This window comes from Colossoma macropomum, unplaced genomic scaffold (genome assembly GCF_904425465.1).
Source record: "Colossoma macropomum unplaced genomic scaffold, Colossoma_macropomum, whole genome shotgun sequence".
In the NCBI taxonomy this organism is placed as follows: domain Eukaryota; kingdom Metazoa; phylum Chordata; class Actinopteri; order Characiformes; family Serrasalmidae; genus Colossoma; species Colossoma macropomum.
The window spans coordinates 37,479,496-37,500,991 of record NW_023494789.1 but is presented as its reverse complement, the minus strand read 5'-3'; the positions used below and the strand labels follow the sequence as shown (position 1 = coordinate 37,500,991).

The 21,496-nt window shown below is 39.5% G+C and overlaps 1 protein-coding gene across 1 annotated transcript; it reads right to left on the bottom strand.

Annotated features, from left to right (window-relative positions):
- Positions 1-1,022: 1,022 nt before the first annotated feature.
- On the bottom strand, positions 1,023-21,100 carry itcha (itchy E3 ubiquitin protein ligase a). The gene is made up of 24 exons (XM_036571218.1): positions 20,929-21,100; positions 18,572-18,636; positions 18,304-18,445; positions 18,076-18,200; positions 14,692-14,823; positions 14,439-14,487; positions 13,848-14,026; positions 13,242-13,437; positions 12,819-12,914; positions 12,429-12,603; positions 11,910-11,979; positions 11,616-11,700; positions 11,180-11,308; positions 10,924-10,996; positions 10,728-10,799; positions 10,513-10,601; positions 9,920-10,079; positions 9,413-9,546; positions 7,962-8,102; positions 7,676-7,796; positions 7,379-7,483; positions 6,089-6,185; positions 5,667-5,739; positions 1,023-4,428 (listed from the first exon to the last, which is right to left on the bottom strand). The coding sequence occupies exons 2-24, from the start codon at positions 18,594-18,596 to the stop codon at positions 4,329-4,331; spliced, it is 2,568 nt and encodes an 855-aa protein (XP_036427111.1). The 5' UTR covers positions 18,597-18,636; positions 20,929-21,100; the 3' UTR covers positions 1,023-4,328.
- Between the last annotated feature and the right edge of the window lie 396 nt (positions 21,101-21,496).

Genomic DNA, 21,496 nt, shown 5'->3' with positions numbered 1-21,496 from the left:
GCCCTGACTCTTTGCCTTGGCTCTGCCACTGGTGACTGACCTGAGCTGGACGTTGCTTGCCTTTCAGCCGTCTGATGTGCCCTTCTCAGTGTGTGGGAGCATGCCTGGTTGTAGTAGGGATAGCGTGCGTGTCTGCAGCAGCTACAAACAACCTCCACCGGCCTCCGTTTTCCCGACGGCTGAGGTTCGTGGCATTGTCTGGCACAGCGTCCCTTATTTTTTTCAGTGCTGGCACACCAACCACTCGGCCACAAGTGCTCGCTCATGCATGCATGGCATGCATGCTTCTCCATTGCGCAGCACTGTTCTGCTTGCTGAGGTGCTTCTTACTTTTCACTGGCTTATTTTTTGCTGGCCTCTCTGCTGCTGAGCCTCGCTGTGCTGTCTTTCACAGAGCTCTGCCTTCCTTGCCGTCTGCCTTTAAGTTCTTCAAAGCGCTGTTCTACTTCCTAACGCAAGGGGGCAGCATCCCACTTCTGACACCAAATGTAGTGTCTTGGTAAAGTAGAAGGCGCAAGAGAGGCCATGATTTCTGCTACACAAAGTGCTTTTTATTAACACTAAAGCTAACGGCCTTGCACAGAGTCAATGTTGTAAGACTTTAGCCAGCAGGGGGCGATGTAATGTGTAGATGTTTTTCCAAAACAGCTTAAACTGAATAATTCCCAGGTTGATCTTCCCCAAACTTGCATGCATAACTGCCTCCTTTTCTCACTCTGTCCAAACAGATGCAAACGCCATCATCGATTTTGCTCCATGTCACAGCCGTTAAGCTAGATGCTAAGAAAGAAAGAGAGACAGAATCTGCAAGATGCTCAAATATTATCACATATCTTGTGCAACTGAAACTCATGCACTTGGATTTTGCCCAGCCATATGGCAAGCCTGATCCTCCCTTGGGTCCTGTCTTGCTTCTTTCTATTATTAAGATAATGGTGGTACCTTACTATGCATGAGGGTGCCTTTGGCAACTAAGGTGGACAGTGCAACTTCTGGACAGCTCACATGACCAGCACAAGACAAATAATGCAGTATATATTTATTTCTTCAGTTCAGAATAAACTGATCTTTCATCAAGAGTCATCTAACTGTACACATCCACATAAGAAAAATAAAATTCATTCAAAACATGAAACCCCACTTATTGAAAGATATAAGCTAAGTGTTACATGATTTACAATGCCTTTGTTAAGATAAGAAAATAAAGAGGTGAAACGGTCATCTCTGCTTACATGTTCATCCCAACGAATGGTTTTAAGACATGATAACATTGACTTTGGGGGGGGGGCGGCTACTGGAGCACTGAGCTTTATATAGCTGTCCATTCATAATTATTACATCAGTTTGTTGACAAAAGTGCCTCGTAATTAAGCATGCTGTGTTGGGAAAGGCTACAAGCAAGGGAGCCAGCACAGGAAGCCTGTGGTGTTATTGTAATGATCAACTCCATAATCGAGCTCAGGACAGCATTAGCAATCAAAATCATGTCATAGTACACTCCAACATTACTGATATGTGTTTGCTTTTGGGTACAGAGACTCAAATCCAAGACAAATCAGAAAGTAAACAGCATACTGGAAAATTTCCACCACTTCATCTGGGGCAACTTTCTGAACAGTGAATTACAGTGAATCTCTAACAGAACAAACAATACAGTTGAAAACTAGTCTCTACTTTTGTAAATTGAAGTTATTTTCACAAATTATGAAACCAAATACATTTTACCTCCGTTTAATGTCCAAGTCCATTTGACTGTGACACATTTTGATATTCCCCTTTTCCAGCATTTAGGCGTCCGATGGATTCATATATATTTTTTTTTGTGCTAAAACATGAAGAAATTAGTAGGTGACCATTATGATAAACTCATTTTCTTATGGATTTTTAGGAGCATCAACTTTATGAAAGGGCAAAACCAATTCAGGAAAATGGTATTAGAACTCACACCATCATTCACATTGGCTCATGCTTCAGTGAAGCACAATCTATGGTATATTCAAGAGATTCCAAGATAAACTGAATAGAAAAAGTGTTTCCAATCACCCTTAATCTCTATATTAACTTTTAATGCCAGTGATACACTAGCTTTACTATTTGGAAATACAATCTTTTAGTTTTTTTTTTCCCCCACCAGACATGGAAAGACCCCCTCCAATGAAACCTCTGAAGACACGATTCACTATGGCCTTTCGAACTATGTGGTTAGAAATTTTAACTTTACAGCATTTTATTTATAATTCTATATTAACATAATAGTTTACACATACAACATACATTGCATTTCCCAGAACAAGGCTAATTCCTAAGCATCAAAGAAGCTCAGTGTTAATGAAGTGCTGTAACACCACTACGTCATTCTCCTTTAAAAATAACAATAATAAAATAGGAAAGAAAAGAAAAGACAGCACCTTTCAGCAGGAGCAGACTTGCAATGGATGATCCATTCATTAAAATCAAGTTCAACCCCAACCCCCATCCCCCATTACTGGTGAATGTTTTCAACCACTGTTTCTTAAATTAAAGCATAAGATGGGCTTTAAAGGGACAGAGCTTTTCATCACAGTTTGAGTCATCTAAAACTGCTCAAAGAAGATAACTAGACTCATCCAGAAAGTGACAAGTGCACACTCAGAATCAGAATCAAATCAAAATTAGCTCACTTCAGATTTCAACAGCACGATAATCAGAATTAAAACCCAGGAAGGTACTTTTCTAAATGCATTAAAAGGGTAATTCAAAACTTCTGCATAGCCATTCAGAGCGGTTTTATGTGAAATGCTGCATTGTAGAGAAACTTATCAGCTCATGTTTCTTTACAATGGTGCTGATAGGAACCAGGGGTTGCAAAGTCTATAAATGCAGCCATTTTATTTGCTATCAAAAACTACCAGACCTACATGCATCGCCTGGCCTTTTATATGTAATGTTGATGGTAAAATAGTGGCAAATCTGGAAAGTATTTTTATTTATTTTTTTTTTTAGCTATTTTGCCTTAGAACACCCTGAATGTACCTCTCTACCATAAAGTTTTAGGCTAAAATCTTATCTTAAAACTTCTGTGAAACAATGTCTCAACTATTCATAACTGTTTCAAGCAATAACTTCCTGTGATTCTGCTATTTAGAAGCATTAAACTCTTTCAACATCTGGTTCTGATCACCAGCACTGAATAATTACAATTGTGACTCAATGTGTTTCCCTACAACAGAGCATTTCATATCAAAACACTCTGAATAATTTAATCTTAAGTCTTAATTTGATTATACAGAAATCTTGAAAACTAACGGATTTCCCCTTTAAGGCGCACCACATAAGCACTTTTCCTATCGTTAATAACATAATAATGATCTATTATTATCTTGAGAGCATCTTGCTTATATTCCTATTTATGGCCCAGTATTAAAGAATGACTTCACCCTTCATTTCTCTGCCCCAATTCTTTTTGGAAAATTCTCACAGAAGGACATTTGTGGGACGTGCACACCATGATGAAATGAAACCTGACTTGCACCAGTACACACCACCTCTCTTCACCTCTTTGGCTTACTTGGGTCACTAGATGCAAAGGACTTTCATCAATATTCCAGTCCTGATAATCAAGACAAAATGCAGTTACGCCTAAATTCCTCACCAAATCCCTTATAATGATTTTGAGCCATCTTTACCTATCAAGCAGTTTTCTCACATTTCAACCACTGATCTCATCTCTCAAAGTGCTTTATTGGTGCAAGAAAATCCTTATTGGAACGGAAAAGCTGATCACATTCAGTCATCCTCTGAGTCAGTGGATGGGGTGACCTCGCTGATGGAGAACCCATAAAACTATTGTGTGTATTCATGCATACAGAACAGCTCTATCAAACACAGACACTGCACAATCTCACAGAGGGGAACTACTTCAAGTTCTGCTAGAACAATAAAGTGTCTGACTGTAATCGAGGCATGTACAAGATTAAAATCAGAAACAGTCAAACAGTCTTGGAAAATCCTAAAAGTGAATCCAGCAAACCAGGGAGTAGGGTGCATAGCCTGGACTGTGTGCATGTCTTAAGCAGGATTCAGTTCATCGAGCCCGGGCCTTCTGGTGCATAGATTACTTACTAACTAAGGCAGCATTACCGCAAGAACGAGTGAAACTTTGAAGAAGGGGAAAAGTGAGCCCAAGGGATGTGGGTGATCTCATTCATTTCTCCTGCCTCCCCATCACACTCTTTTTCTCTCTCTCTCTCAGAACTAGCAGCATTCTTTCAGGTGAGACTGTCGGGTAAACTGCCATAGAGACGCGCTGATGATGTCCTGTGCCAAACAAATGTGAGAGTGTGTGTGTATCACTCTTGGCCGAAGCCCTCCGTCTCCTCAATGGCCAATGTCAACTTCTCTTTGAGCTGCTCGTAGCTCTTATAGGGGGGTAGATCCAAACGGTTAAAGCTGTCACGGGAGACACGAAAGGGGAAAAAAATGAATGTGAATAAAAGCACAATTTGTTTAATCGTATACCATTTTAATAACAACAAGGATGAGATAAACTGACTGGAAAGGAATTAAGCATTACTTTAGAGAGGCCTTTTATATTCAATAAATATGAATAATAAATATAATTTATATTCAATTTCAGTCAGGTTCATAAACATTTAGAGGCCATTGTTATTTTGGCTGTCTACAACAGGATACTGGAGCTGAAATGAAATACTCAAATTAAAAATAGTGAATATAAGCTTTAATTTACATTTATATCCAAATCAGTTAAACAGTGTAGGAATCAAAAGCATTTTCAAACATAACCCCCTCTTCATTTTTAGTTGCTCAAAAGAAATTGGACAATTAGCTGCCCAACTGTTCCATGGCCAGGTGTATGTTATTCCCTCATTATTTCACTTACAATTAAGCAGGTCGAGAGTTGATATCAAGTGTGGCATTTGCATTTGGACTCTGCGGCTGTTAAAGCTGCAGTAGGTAACCTGTATAAAAATAACTTTTGGTCATATTTGCTAAAACTGTCACTATGTCCTGACATGAGACACAATCTGTGAAGAAAAGATCACGCTTCTCTGGCTCCACCTAGTGCTGCTAATGCCATGTGCAAGAATCCACCATGGCCGAATCAAAACAACCAGTCAGAGCCAGGAGGAGTGTCTGACGTGGTGTCAATCACTGCTCATGCACAGGCTGCGGGTGCACCCTCCTCTCCACATTGGCCATCACCTGACCTCAACCCAATCACGTATGCATTTCGCTTACTAAAGGCAAAACTGAAGGTAAAACTCCCCAAGAACAAACAGGAACTGAAGATACAAGATGTGTGTCCAGTACTTTTGAGTGTCTAAAAATGGAGGGCTATGTATGAACATGGTTGCAATTCCTACACTGTTCATCAGATTTTGACATAAATACCCTCAAATCAAAGTTGAAAGGCTGCTCATATTTACTATATAATTGTCAATATGTTATGGTAGACAGCTAAAATAACAGGAACTTCCTCAATGTCCAAATAATTAGGACCTGACTGTATATGCTGCATTGATATCAAAAGTAGACACTTTTAGGTGGCATAGCCTAAGTAGTGCGGATACAGATGAAGCATTTGAGATTAAGCACAGTTCAAAATGCTTCAAAGTGTAGATAATCCTGTAAGAGGTAATCTCAGCCCTACTTTGGTATGAACTTACCATGTATGACTCCTGGGAAGCCAGTTCTCTTTCCCCACTTTTTCAATGCAGAACTTCTGTGGCCCATTGCTCCCTATTGAACGTCAAAGATTTATTTGTTTAGTTTCCCTGTCTCTTATTCTACAGATACTCTGTTCTCAAGCTGCGGTGCTGGATTGTATAATAATCACATTAATAATATTATTATAATTCTAATATCATTGATAGTATTATTATTAATAATAAATTATATTTGTATAACATTTTTCAGTAACCCAAAACCCACTTTAATCTTGCATTCTTCTTGCAATCCCCTATTTCATGTTCTAAATCTACATTACTTCCCTGCATTCGGAGAGAGAATCTGCAAATGCTTTATATATTTGTTGTGCAATTTCAGTGTAAAATAGTGTAAAATAACTGATCAACTAAACCAAATTTACCCATGAGATCAGCAAACCCGCCAACAGGAAGTCTGCAGGTTCCGGTAACAAACTGCAATAGACGCATCCTCTTTTCATTGTCCATCTCTTTCACAAACTATATGAAGAAAGTGAAAGAGCAAGACAAGAACGGTGAAAATAAACAGAGTAAGAGGCAACAGGCAGCCCAGAAATAAATCAACATGCAGGATCAGCATTAATGTTAGAGATGCCAATGAAGGCAGCTCAACAGCCCAAGACTAGAAGGATAAAACTCCTTCAAATCATACAAACCTTAATTCCAAAAAAGTTGGGACAGTATGTGAGATGGTAATAAAAACAGAAAGCAGAGATTAGTAAATTCTGTTTGGCCTATATTAAAACAGAAAAAAGTACAAAACCACAATATTTGATGATCATGGCCTTATTATTCTTTTGTGCATTTCATAATGCGCCACATATTTTCAGTGGGAGACAGGTCTGGGCTGCGGACAGGCTGTCTAACACGCATATTCTCTGATTACACAGCCATTCTGTTGTAACACAATTAGCATTTCAGCATTAATGACTCAATTCAGACTGCAATACTTGTTCCCACTGTGCAACAGTTCATTTCAAAGGTGCTCAAGCCCAGACAACAGTTTGTCAATGTGGTGATATTCACCACAAAGGCATGGCGGTGTTTAACCTAGTGGCGTCTGAGGGATCAAGGGTCACGGCTGTAGGTTTCAGCCTCAGTTGTGGTTTTCAGCCTTGCCCTTTACACGCAGAGATTTCTTTGGATTTCAGAATCTTTTGATATCATGCACTGCTGAGAGTGAAATACCTAAAATCCTTGCAAATGCTTGTTGATGAACACTGTTCTTAAACTGCTTGATTATTTGCTGGTGCATTTTTTGGCAAAGCGGTGAGCTTTCACCTATCATTGCTCATAAAGGACTAGGCATTTCTTGGATGCTTCTTTCAAAACCAAGTATGACTGTATCACTTGTTTAAGATATTTCTAAAAAAAAACACACATTGGTCCTAGTGTTAAATTGTCCCTGTCCCAGTGCTTTTCTTGTAGCCAACAATTTCAGAATGAACTCATGTTTGCAAAAACTATGAAGTTGATAAGGTAAAACAATAAATACCTCGTCTGAACAGCTTTCATTAAATACAGGTCAAAATGGACTGCTTTTTAATTTGCATTTCACATACTGTCGCAACTTTGTATATTTGGATGTGGCATTTTAAATTCTATATATATAATAAGTTTTATGGATGGGTGAGTTAGATGAAGAGTCGTACTTACAGATGACTCAGACTTACCTGCCAGAACCAGATAATCTGCTTACTGCTGCGAGCATAATGTCTGTAGATGGTGTTCCTCTGCCAGTCTGCAAGATCTATCTCCTGCATCCCACACAGCATCACCTACAGAACACACACAGAGTCCACTCACTATTTCAGAAAAATCCTGGAGGAAAAACGCAGACACTGTGTATATATACAGTGTCACTGCTAGTCCAGGCAATGATAAAGAGTGGTTTTAAAATAAACCTTTCAATAAAGTCCTGAGTTACAAGTTCATAAATAAGCACTGAGCCACGGTGTAATGGCCTGTACCTCCAGCTCTTTGGCATCAAAGTACTGCAGGTATTGCTGGGGCAAAACTTCATTAAAGCCTTCAAAGAAAGCCTGAGTCTGTTCCTCAACTCTCCTGGATAATCTCCACTCTGCCACTAGCCTGGGGAAACACAAAACCAATTTTCTCCCGTTTGTCAAGTCACATTCTGCAGTCAACACTGTCAGGTATATATGAAACAATTAATATTAAAGCAAGTTTACAATTATTCATATGTCTCTACCAAAGAATAGTACAGTATGTCTCATCTTACATGTGAGCCCTTACCTAATATATTCCTCTTTGTTTTCCTCTGTTACAAGAATGTTTCCTCCATCTGGCTTCAGCTCATGTGTGGTGACCTCACCTAAGATCTCTTTATCCACAGAGAAATACATCTCCAGCCCACACTCCTCCAAATTATTCTCCCTGTGGGTAAACATCAACAGTCTCAAAATCAGCAGAAAAAAAACTAAAATCTCCAGCCCACACTGTTATTCTCTCTGTTAGTAAACGTCATCATAAACATCATCAGCAACATTCAATTAGCTGTGAGTAAACGCAATCATCCTCTCTGTGTTCCTATAATCATGTTCATGATTGTGACATCCCCAAACCACATTTCTCCTAATCTATCACCTAGTGAGTAAATGCCATTTTCAATAAAATACTATGTGTCTGGTTCTACATGAGGAGCAATCACTTTCTCAAACCTTTAGTTTATAGATAACTCTTCAACCGTATAATTTGCAACCATCTCTGACAACAACAAGCACATAGGGTAATTATTGTGTATACAGTCTTGTTTTGGGAAAAGAAAACATTTTCTACATTGTCATTCCTGAAAAAAAGTAAGTCCGTCCATACAGAATGTAAAAAGAATGTAAAAGCAATAAAGTACATAGCTATGTGACAGAATGTATTATGTTTAGGCAATGGAACATGAGAGGGAGTGTGTTAACGCGAAATAACATCACAGCTGTGATTTGGTCGTGGATCATCACAGCCGTGATGTTATAGCGATAACAGACGACCTTGAGTGTTCTATCGCTTTTATACAACAGTTAAATAAATAAAGTAAGAAATAAATAAATTGGACCGTGAACGCAGCATTTAATATGTTTTAATGTCAGCAGTTCCTTCCGCCAAATTATAGTTCCTTAAGAAGCAGCTTGTTGCTACGTCACAGTAACAAGCTCCGCTCACTCGCTGCACAGCTGGCACTTCGTTCTCCAGCTCCTTACACCGACTAACTAACAGTTTCAGAATTTAGTGTAGTCTCATCTTCAGAGTCTGACCAAATCGGCTGTCGGTCAAATGTGATCTTAAAAGTTTCCATTTTCTGTTTGTGGCAAAGTAAGAAGTAAAAACGTTCAAATGTCTTGAGCGTCTCCTACAGCTGTCAAACTCAACAGCAATGGCGTCTCAGCGGAGTGATACAGTGTTTGTGAAAAAAACGTGATGTTATGGCGAAATAACAGCACGGTTAGAACGCTTCTCAACCATCAGCTTGCGTGGCCGGAACTAACTGTTGTATAAGTATTGGTACGTAATGCATGTAATTACACTGGAACAGTGCAACAACAAAAATAAGAGTAAAAAAAGAGTAAAAAGAGTAAAAATATCACTGCGTATTCCCTATTCTTATTCCCCCCATGAGTACAACTGGGCATCTTTAGCCATCACATCATGCTAACCATACATTATTACAATGCTGATTGTTGATAGTTATCACTCACTTGATCCAGATGAGGGAGTTATAATACTCTGGGTCAATGGACTCCAGGTCTTTCAGAGCCAACGGCTTGTTAAGGATCCGCTTGTAGAATGGCAGAGAGAAGCCAGTGTCTATGAACTTCCCATGAAACAGAGCCTGAGGTAACATAGACAAACAAAAAGTTATTTCAAATTAAATGAAGCTCATGTAGTATGATAAAACGAGGTTACATTGAATTAACTGTTTTTCTTTTCCACTTTTCACCATTATGATCAGTGTGATGCTAGCCAACAGTGTGAGATGTGGTGAATGGCTACATCCTTCCAGGTGAGCAGGTAAAGTACAACATAATAATAATTAAAGTAAATGAGTGGGGGAAAAAAGGCAAGCCCCAGTCGTGGTCATATATGGAGACATGTTCTATCAATTGGATGCACTGCAACAAAACGTCTGAGCTCTCTTGCTAAATAGCAGCTGTTTGTTACCAGTTAGCTGAATGTGACTGTATATAATGAAGTTGAGTGTGTACCATAGCGATGAACCGTCCAATGAACTTGAAGTACTTAAGGTGGTCCGGGTTGATGGAGGAGGCCGGATTGATCTGCAGACAGTAGTTGTCTTTGCCTGCATACTCGAATAGACAGTACATGGGGTTCAAAACCTCATGAGACAACAGGAAAAACCACTCCCTGTAACACACACACACAAACACAGGCACACATTATTTTTCTCAGCACAACCTAAGTATTGTTCATTTCCTTTCTGCTTATCTTTGCAGATGACCCAGTTATTACAGTAGACCACAACTGGTGCAGCAGCTCCAAGTAGGCCATTGTGCTTCAATATTAAATACAGTAACAGTGCATCTCTGGCTAAATGTTACGCAACTAGGACTCAGACTGAGAAATTTACAGATTTATGACCCAATTAAGAAGGTAAAAGCCACATGAATCTGAATAGAATTTGCATTTTAACGTGTGCATCTGCATTCATTTTCTAAAATCAAGCTTGTATCAGGAAACAGAACACAGACGTTGATAAAGGCAGTTAAAAATGTCAAAATACAAATATTACAAACATCTCAAATTTAATCAAGTTTTTTTAGCTGAATAATAAACATACCTGGCAACACCTCCATAATCTAACCCTTCCTCTCCTGGGAAGATGATCCACAGTCTCCGTCTCAGATCTTGTGGGTGGAAGCTCATGATCTATGAAATAAATGTGTAAGCTTTGAATTAGTAACTGCACTAGCTTTTTAATTAAGAACCCAGAAGCAGAAGGAATCACTAGTCTAATTTTACACCTTATTAAACATTAAAAGCCTCCATACTGACCTGCTGAAAGGAATCCTCAAACAAGGTCTTACGATTGACATGGATCTTGATGTGCTGAGGCATTGATAGTTGCTATGTTGATGAAACAAAAATAAATAACCCATGTGACTACAAAATAATGAATCAGGAATGTCACTTTAATATTATACATAATTTGAACTTCAAGGACATCCATCATCACAATTTCACAGCATACCTGACACCAGAAGCGGAAATAGTGCACCTTGGCTTTGAAGTCTCGGACATAGGTAATCTGAGGGCCATTCTCACTGTGTGTGAAAGAGAAAAACTAAGTTAGAATGAAAGAAATGCACCTAATAGACTAAAGAAATGGAATTGGTTGCTTATTACTGAGTGAAACAATTTTGACACAACTGCTTTAATTAGACATGACAATATACATTCTCACAATAATGAAAAATTATGGAAAAATAAAACACTGTAGAGCTCACAGTGAAGATTTGCCTGTGCGAGGGTCAATGTAGGTGGTCCTTCTCCTATTGTGGTCAACAAAATATGGAATCCCATCCACGGTGAACCTCATCTCCCATCCTTCTGGCAAGGGCTTCTCATTTAACAACCTAAAAATCACACAATGGATTAAAAAGAGCACAAAATGCATTTTAAAATATCTGTAATATGCCATATATACACATACACACACACATGTATAAAACTATAATTATATTATCATATAACATTCTCTGTCCTACTAATAAGGAGAGAAATTCATTTTCTGCCATATGATCCAAATGATCCACTGGTGATTCAGCAGGCTACAGTTAACAGTTTGCAGAAGTTGGAGGGCGTAATGGTATGTTAGTCAGGCCATTCATAGAAGGTTATATGTTTGTTCTAGGTATTTATTTTCACAATGTTGATTCTCACCCTTGCGTGCGAGGATCCTCCCATTGTGTTGACCTTGTAGGATGATGAACAAAGTACATTCTTCCATTACTATCAGTCCGTTTCTCTGTAAGAGAAACACACACACACACACACACACACACACACACACACACACTGAATATATATGTATATCAAACAAGTGCAAACAAACATCACTGCCTGCCAGAGCATGAAAATAACCAATTTATCATTCCATGCTTCATATAATTGAGGCAAGTTTGTGATTTGAGTCAGTGGTGACGGTAATTGGGAATGAATCTGTGCATGTCTTACCCCATCCTTGTGGTAAAGGACCCAGTGGATCAAATTCTTTATTAGCAGTCGGTGCTAGCTGATCCTGGAGCTAAAGTGTTAGAGAGACACAGCCAAAAACAAAAGAATTAAAAACTAACATGAAGAAACTGTTTTTTTATAGTAATGAATAAAGATACCTTAATAGTCTAGCTGCCATTTATGAACCAATGCAGGGTCAGATCTATGGGGTGGTACCCCAATTCTGCAGCCTTTAACATATAACGCAAATTGTATTAAGCACAAAGTGCCTATACTCCCAAAGCTTTTGAGATGGACAAAAACATTGGATAGAAATAAAATAAGTCTATTTTATACGAAGAAATCTCACTCCTTATGTTAATTGTCCTGCATGTGAAATTTTTCTTAGACATACAGCTACAGGCACAAATCAACACACATAGCCCTGAGTGCCACCCCTGCCAAAATCTGCTGCCACCCCAGTTAAAACTAAATGGCAGATGGACTGTAAAGGGTTAAAACATGTTTGTGTGTCCTAACCCCATAGATGAATCTCTGGTTGAACTGGTGCATGGCTCCTTGCAGTTGACTACGCTGGTTCTGCCACTCCTCATAGTTCCTTACAGACTCTGCAGTTGGCCTCTGCCACGTCGTGGTCCGACTAATGTGATCTACATAGTACACCCGGCCCATCGGGTCCAACCGGCGCTCCCAGCTAAAACAAAATCAAACAACAACCTCTAAACAACCATTCATTCAACACAGTACAGTTAGGACCATTGCGTACATGTCAATGTTCAACGCATTTTTCCCCAATTCCTTCCAACCATATTTTATCTTTACTTCCATCTGCTTTGTGTTTGTAACTACAAATAACAACATAGCATGGCTACATTCTAATTATAAGTTCTATTAGAGGAATTACACTACCCAGGAGGCAGAGGTTCTGGTCTCTCCCATGTGGTCCTCTTCTCAATGTGATCCACAAAGTAGATACGACCATTCTGATCCACTCTCTGCTCCCAGCTATAATACACATGCATGCGCGCACACACACACACACACACACACACACACACACACACACACAGAAAAATCAAGTCAGACAATACAGTCAGCACATCCATAAAATTGAGAAATAAAAGACTAATTGGAGTTCATTCTTGAAGAACAAATGCATTCAAGGTTTGTTTCCTGAATGTTTGATCATCTACGAATGATCCATCTACAATCTTAGTGCTACCTTCACCAGAGACAGTAAGAAATAACATCACTGTCAGAAACATGAAAGAAATGTGATTGACATTTCTTGTGTGATGAGCATTGTGTTATGAATTAAAAAGAGGAACCCACCCAGGAGGGAGAGGACCATTGTTGATGGGAGACACTCTGGGTGGAGTGGGACTGACCCTGAGTACCTGACTAGACCCAGAACCTGGACCAGAGTTTGACCCCTGGCTTGCTGGCTCACCATTCACACAAACGTGTGGGGATGTTTCTGGACTAGGACCACCGCTGCCGTGGGTGGGAGTAGAGCCTGTTGAAGAGGCTGAAGAGAAAAGTCGGGGATAAAAACACAATCCAAATAAATGATAATGAAGCACTTGACTCAAAATAAGAATAAAAGGTGTGTGTGTGTGTGTAAAAATAAATCTAAAAATGTGATGCTCTAATTTGAATATTTGAACAAACTTCATTCTATTAGCTTTCATTGACATCTAGCTACGTTCCTTTTTCAGGCTAAATACTCCTTTAAAATTAACACAGATTTTCCTATAATTTATTCTGATAATTGTGGAATACAATGCAAGAAAATAATGCCACCATATGATTTGGAAAATAAATTTTAGTGATCATTTACTATAAAGATCTACACTAAATCAAGAGAGTTTCAATTCAACTTCAATAAATGTTCCGAACTGGCAGAGGTTCAGCCTACCCCTGAAAGCAGGTGCTTACCTGTAGAGGAGGGTGGCCTCTGAGGGGAGGGTGGGGGAGGGCGTTGCGGTCTAGGTGGCCGAGGTGGTCTCAGAACTCCTGCAGAAGGAGAAGGAGACCCTGTACTGCCCACAGCATGGCCATTAGGAAGAGAAGGATCATCAGCAATGTCACTGGATGGAGAGGAATCTCGACTTGATCTGACAAAAACAAAATGTGACATGAAGTTTTAAATGGGTTTTATGTCGGTGTACATTCACTAAAATTTGTCTAATACTTTGTCATACATTGGCTTGCTGCAGAATCCAGAGATCAATATTTGGAAACTTGAAGTTATGGATATGAGCCATAAGTTCCTTATGTGGAATCCTGTATTTTATAGTTTGAAATATACGAACAAATACTGAAACACCAAACTGCAGCTTAGGGGATAAGCATCTTAATCGTAACATTGATAAAATGTCAGATAAAAATATTAAGAAGGGCAAAAAATTTAAATAGCAAACATCTGAAGTTCTTAATACAACATTGAGTTAGAAAAAAAATTCCCCTTCCCCTTCAACAGAAACTTTGTTGTATGGAGAAAAAAAAAGTAGCAGAAGGCTGTCATACCTGCCAGCTGCATCCCCATTCAATCTGGACTCTCCATTTGGAAGAGCATCTGGGATTACAGGAAAAAAGGTGCACCATTAATTTATATAGTACATTGCAAAACCTAAAAATATGATCTGATCTCTGTCCAGTTTTGCAGGCTCTTTTATAATGGTTTCAAGTTAGAATGTTGGTTGTGGAAGACAGTCTTAAATCAAAGTGAAAGGGTAAATTTGGAAACAGCTGATGTTTTGTTAGCAAACAGATGTCTCACTGTGCTTCTGTTCCTCTGAGGCGAAGATTTCAGGATCCACCTGCATTCCATCCAAACACACAGACAAATCCCCCACCACATCACTGCTGTCTCTCTCTGCACTCAGCGGCAGAGTCCGCACCACCTCAAAGACTGAGACAAGGGAAGAGCACCATTAGAGAAAGAGTATGAGACAAAGGAAGATGTACGCTAAAGAAGTCCTCCAAAAATCTACCAACCAGTGGTGAAAGAGAATAAGGCTACATAACTGTACTTTATTAAACTGAAAACAGTACAAAACACAATATTTGATGTTTTATATTATTGGGGGTTTTTTTTTGGTAAATAATATTTCACTCATTCCGAATTTAATGCCTGCAACATGTTCCAAAAAAGTTGGGACACAGGAGCATGTTTGCCACCGTGTTACATCACCTTTCCTTTTAATAACGCTTAAGAATAATGAAGACAGCAATCAATAGTTTTGAAAGCAGATTTTTCCACATTTTTCTGTTATACAAATCTGCAGCTGTGCAATCATACAGGGAGTTCGCTGCCATATTTTTCCCTTCAAAATGCGCAACACATCGTCAGTAGGACAGGTCTAGACTGTAGGCAGGCCAGTCTAGCACCTGCACTCTCTGATTATGCAGCCATGCCGATGGCATACGTGCAGAATGTTGTACGTGCCGTTGACATGTTGAAATGAGCATTAGTCGTTGTTTACAGATGTGCTGGTTACCCATGCTTGGAGAACATGATGTCCATTACTTCCATAAACAATCGGGACAGCTGACTTGTCAGACCACAATATACATTTCCACTGTTATTTTTAGATAAGTTCAAGACCAGAGAAATCGGCAGCATGTCTGGACATCGTTGACGGATGGCTGTCAATGTGCACAGTGCTCTCTTAACTTGCATTTGTGGATCCATTGACAAACAGTGTTTGACAATTTACATTAGCACTCAATCTACTGAAAATCCACCCGTCACCCAGCTTGAAAACTGCATAACAGAAATTAAAACATGGATGAAGCACAACTTACTCATGTTAAACAGTGACAAAACAGAACTTATTCTTATCGGATCCAAATCAACTCTCTCTAAAACTTCCTTTCTCTCTTTCCATCGACAATGTAACTCTGTCCCCTTCCCCTCAGGCACAAAATGTGGGCGTTCTCTTTGACTCAACTCTCTCATTCAGTGCACACATCAACTCTGTAGTTAAAACCTCTTTTTTCCATCTCCATAACATTGCAAAAATTCGATCATCACTCTCTCAGTCTGCTGCAGAAACCCTTATTCATGTATTCATTTCTAGTCGCCTGGACTACTGTAACTCTCTACTTGCTGGTATTAACTCCTCCCATTTATGCAAACTCCAGATGGTACAGAGCTCTGCTGCTTGCCCTCTCAGCCGCACCCGTGCACATCAGCATATTACACCCATCCTGCAACATCTCCACTGGCTTCCTGTAAAATACTGCAAACAATTCAAAATTCTTCTCCCTCACATACAAAGCTCTACATAACCTTGTTCCTTCTTACCTCTCTGATCTACTTATTCCCTACAAACCAACTTGCACTCTCAGGTCTTCCTCTGCTGGTTTATTCACTGTCCCACCTTCCAAACTACATGGGTACGGTGATCGTGCTTTCTCTAGGCTGGCTCCCCGACTCTGGAACTCTCTTCCCTCACATATTCAACAGGCCAATTCTGTCTCCCCTTTAAATCTAAAACATCTCTTTTCTATCGCTTATAACTGTTCTCAATACTAAACCAGCCCTTTGCCAAGTCCTGCTATGTTTTGCTTGTGATGTTATGACTGTGCTTCGTGTTCTCATGTTTGTCTTTACTGTTCCGTATTTCGAAAACCTGTAAGCGTCTGAGTTCTTGAAAAGCGCTATATAAGTATAATGTATTATTATTATACTTATATAGCGCTTTTCAAGAACTCAAAGACGCTTACTATGATATTATGCGGATCGGCAAGCCTCAACCCCCAATTTTAATGTTTACCAAAGATAAAAATGATGTGGTTTATTATTATTTCAACCTCAGATTCCTTGGCCTTTGCTCATATTCTGTGAACATATAAAATAACACATTATTATTATTAATGGTTTGTCACAACTACTTCCAAGCCAATGTGGCGGTATCTAACACAGAAGCACACTAGTTTTTATTGCTGTGCTGTCTGAAGGGTCACCGACATTCAGTTCTAGTTTTCAGCCTTGTCCTTTTCACACACAGATTTATCTGGATCTTTTGATGATATTATGCACTTATAATGATGATATTATGATAATATTATTTGGATTGGCAAGCCTCAACCCCCATTTTCAATGTTTACCAAAAATAAAAATTATGTGATTTATTATTATTTCAACCTCAGATTCCTTGGCCTTTGCTCATTTTTTGTGAACATATAAAATAACACATTTTCAATGACTTCATACTGCACAACCCCTACACATGTATATCATACATGTGGGTGTTGGGGTGAACCCGTGGGGAATAAAAGTGTGGAGGTGCTGTGTCCTTCACTCTGTTCTCCTCCTACATGGCCTGCTGTTAGTGTGTGTGTGTGTGTGAGGGTAGACAACATGGACAGGCTGCTGACTGGCTACAGCTGCTAAAGGAGAACCCTACGCTGGACACTTGTGACATTTTAAACATCTGGTATTTTTACATAAATTGTTATGGCTGTATTGATTTAAAAAACAATTATGAGGTGGGTCCGGGCCTTTCCTGGATGCTCATTGTATCTCCAAGCATGACTGCACCCCCTGTTTAAGAAGTTTAAAAAATTATAAGGTTCCTAGATTTAAATTGCCCTGTCACAACTGTATTTGGAAGGTGTTGAAGGAATCAATAACAGAATGAGTATGTATTTACAAAAAACAATGAAGTTGACAAAACATTACATATCTTGTCTTTGTCAGTGTTTTTTTGTCTGAATACAGGTCAAATGGGATAGCTTCCTGTTTTTATTATTACTATTTATTTCATATCCTGTCCCAACCTTGTATATTTGTGTTGAATCCGACACCATGCAGTATATTTAGAATATCTGAGAAGGACGATAACCTGTGGTGAGACCACTATCTTTCACTTATTCAAATAAGTAATGTCCCTGCTGACCTGGTCTAGGGTCTGGCTTGTACTTCAAGGCTATATTTTTCATAGTGGGTGTTTCAAGGTCATGTGGCCAACACGTGTGGTCCTTCTGAAAAGAGCCTTTGTGTTTAATGCAGTAAGCCAGTTCACCTGCCTTTCTCAGTGGCAATGCAGCGAGCATGTCACATACGCACAGCCCACACACACAAAATATTAATCTGTGGTTTAATGTTCAGTGCAAAGGAGTGTAAAACCCACATGTGAAATGAAACAGAACTTACTCTTCATGTCATTGGACTTGAGGGTCTCACTGACTTCTAAAGTTGCCATTCCCAACAAAATGTCCGCTTTGAGAGTCTGATGACTCCAGACACGAAAAATTAATTTGCTAAAGGGGGTAACAATCCTAGGGGGGATAAAAAGAAAAACAAAAACAGCACCTCAGCACTTGAGAAAACCCTTCAAGTCTGCAGTCACTTTGTATTTTTAAATGGTTCTTTGAAACTTACACTGTGAGTGGCTGCTTCCACTTGGGGCTGTGAGTGTTGGTGCATTTCTCTGTTTTTTTAGATTGGCCATCCACGGCCACCTCCACATACGGACTGGGCCCGAACCAGTTCTTCTTGTTCTCCTTCAGCTTCGCTGACAGGACTGATGAGAAAAGACCATAATGTAAACATATAAACAGAGAGAAAAATGACCTTGAACTGAATGTGGACCAACTGTTAAAGATAAAAATTCAGTAGCAGTAGCTGTTGTGCATCTAGAAATGCTCACCTATGATCTGTAATTGGGCCTTCATTGTGTAGCCATTAAAAGCATGTGCTGGGTCTTAGATGAATCTATGGTAAAGAAATGATGAGGAAAAATAAATAAATAAACACATAAATAAATGAATAATAGTAAATGAGGCAAGTAGAATACACAAGAATGAATGAAAACACATACATACTTAAGATATGACATTAGGCAAGAATTCACAGTTGTTCATAAACATGTTATTTTCCATAAGTGCTATTTTTATCACCGTATCTGAGATCGAATGTATGGAAATGCCTCTTTCATCAAACTCAAGACTAAGGACAGATGAACCTGGTCTTAGATCACCAGTAAGAAATCACCTCTCTGAAGAGTTAAGACATTGTCTTTATTGTTACGTGTGATGCCTGTACTTAAGGCACTAAGAGCTAATTTAGAAACAGGAAAAGTCTAGAGTAATCCCTGCCAGATTAGCCATGATGTAATCCAAAGTCAGAGGTACACTATGGTTTCCTGACCGTACTCTCTCAGTATGACAACAGAAATGGAGAGGACAGCAAATCCTATAGAGACATTAATGCTTTGACTGCATAACATACTGGTTACATACTAAAGATAAATCCAGACAGCAGGTCTGCTTTATTTTCCACACTCATGAATAGTGCATGGACTACATGTGTCATACTGATTTTGCTGTAAAAACAGCAGCTTCCTCACAGTTATGATTACATGAAATCTGTACTTTGTGTTTGGCATCAGGTCTTTTGCTGTTGCCTTTCAAGTGGCACATTTCCATAAGCTTCCATTCATTTTCAATTCAATCTACATTGATATAATCCTCAAGAACAGTGCTTTCTTTACACATAATGGCCGGGGCCTAGCTAATATAGTTCTAAATAGAGAGCACAATGCCTTTTAAACTGATCAGAGGCCACTAACAAAGTAATGCAAGTGACCTTTGTTACTATTTCTAGAGCTTGACGCAAATAATTGCCAACATGGGTGGACAAAAACATAACATTATGATACTTCAAGACATTTTCACAATACACCATAATGCATCACTGTTTAAAAATATACTACAAGAACAATGATTTTTGCTGCCTGGTGTCTGACATATTGTTTTATGTTTGTTTTGTGAGAAAGTTTTGGCTTATAATGTATTTTAATCTATTTATGGTAGAGGGGTACACACAGGGAGCTGAAAGGCAAAACAGTCCCTGAAGAAAACAGTTTTTTCCAGATTTACAGATCATTTTACCATTATAAATGTTACATATAAAACTCAGAAGGCACTGGGGGTTTTGAATAGTAAATAAAATGGCTATATTTGTGTTGTAGACACCGCAGCGCCTGGCTCCTATCACCACCACTGTAAAAAAGCAGTAAGTTTCTCTACAGTGAACCAGTCTTACACCAAACCACTCTGAATGATGGTTTACCTCTCAAGAACTGAAAAATTGGTGGGATTCCCCTTTAAGTGCCATGTTATCCACGTTAATCACACGCAATGTATCTTAATTAACGATAAATATCGTCATTTTGCCCGCTCATTGCCAACAACAACAGACTGTAAAGCCAACAGTTAGAGACTAAATAGAAACCAGCATGTATTTTATGCCATTTATGCCAACTAAGTTAAACCCGCTACTGTCAGCGGAAACCGGGAGACACTGTTACGCAGTCAGTGAACTCAAGATGACAACTTAGCTGGCTAACCAAACTAACACTAAAGGCGGCACAGAGAATATTAACGCACTGTAACAAACATTTGATTTCCAAGCCGGTCAGTTTAACTGTGACCAGTATTAACGCTGGATGTTTTACAGTCTGACAAAACAAAACTAACGCTACCTTGCTGTCACCGGGGCTAACTTACAACGCAGGCTACTCGCGTTTGAATGCTAACTAACGAAGCTGGAGTCAGCTTCTTATTCGCCGGCTTCTTTTCACATTTCCCGTTCCACCTTAAATGGTACAGCAGTTACAGCTGGACCATTAAATTACGACTTCAGCCTCGTACTAGGCTAGCTAGCTAGTTAGCGGTGGTACTGATTGACAAGCTAGCTAACAAGCTCGCTGTGATGTACAGCTTAGCTACCTAACACCGGTTCTGCACACCCACATCCCAACAGGTGGTGCATTTTGTCGATAGAATAAGCAATAGCGGCTAAATAAGAGGGCTAACATTACTTGGCATGCTAATTAAGGAGGAAGTAGCTGGCTAGCTAGCTCTTTCCTCACCACCGCCGTCTCAGTCGTCATTTTCAGAGGCGCCGCTGTCAGACCGGGACCCGTTAGCCGACCAGCTAACCATATTAGCAAAACAAGCAGCTTTTCTGTTTATCACTTTTCGCAATCACATAAAATCTTACCAAATGTTGATCAAGGATCTGTGATACTCAATCTCGCCGATTATGAACTGCAAGCGGGGGAAACACCCACGTTTCCGTTTGGCTGATGTATTTTGCCATCTTTACTCCATAGACCAAAGGTCCTCCGCCGCGGCCTCCATCACTCCGTCATGTGACTCAGTAACAGTGAGGTTGGTGACGGCTCCAAACAAACCACACACACACTCAAGAGCCGAGGATCATCACACTCAGCTTACACCCTGCTGCTCAGTGAAACAGCCTGCAGGATAAAACAAACACACACTCACACACAGATACTACTGCTTTTAATGTGTGACACAGGCTCATGTTGGGCCAGACGTCCAACACCCTCACTTTGGCTTGTGTTCCTTAAACACCACCAGATAGCAGTGTTGTCTTTGTGTGTAGCCTTTAGCATTTTCTCCAAACATAAAATTCCAAATTGCACTGAGTTTAAGACTATAAGCACCTGCATTTCCTTCTTTTCATTTCATTTATTTCATTTCCAGTCAGAACTGACATTAAGTTCTAGTAATTCATTTTACAGTGTCTGGAAAGGGCAGAAAGG

Excerpts from the sequence above, each read along its gene's own strand:
- itcha (XM_036571218.1), bottom strand. The coding sequence starts at position 18,596 with ATGAAGGCCCAATTACAGATCATAG. Across the intron at positions 10,800-10,923 it reads ATTTCCGCTTCTGGTGTCAG|CAACTATCAATGCCTCAGCA; the intron begins GTATGCTGTGAA and ends TCATCAACATAG. Across the intron at positions 7,484-7,675 it reads TTGATGCCAAAGAGCTGGAG|GTGATGCTGTGTGGGATGCA; the intron begins GTACAGGCCATT and ends TGTGTTCTGTAG.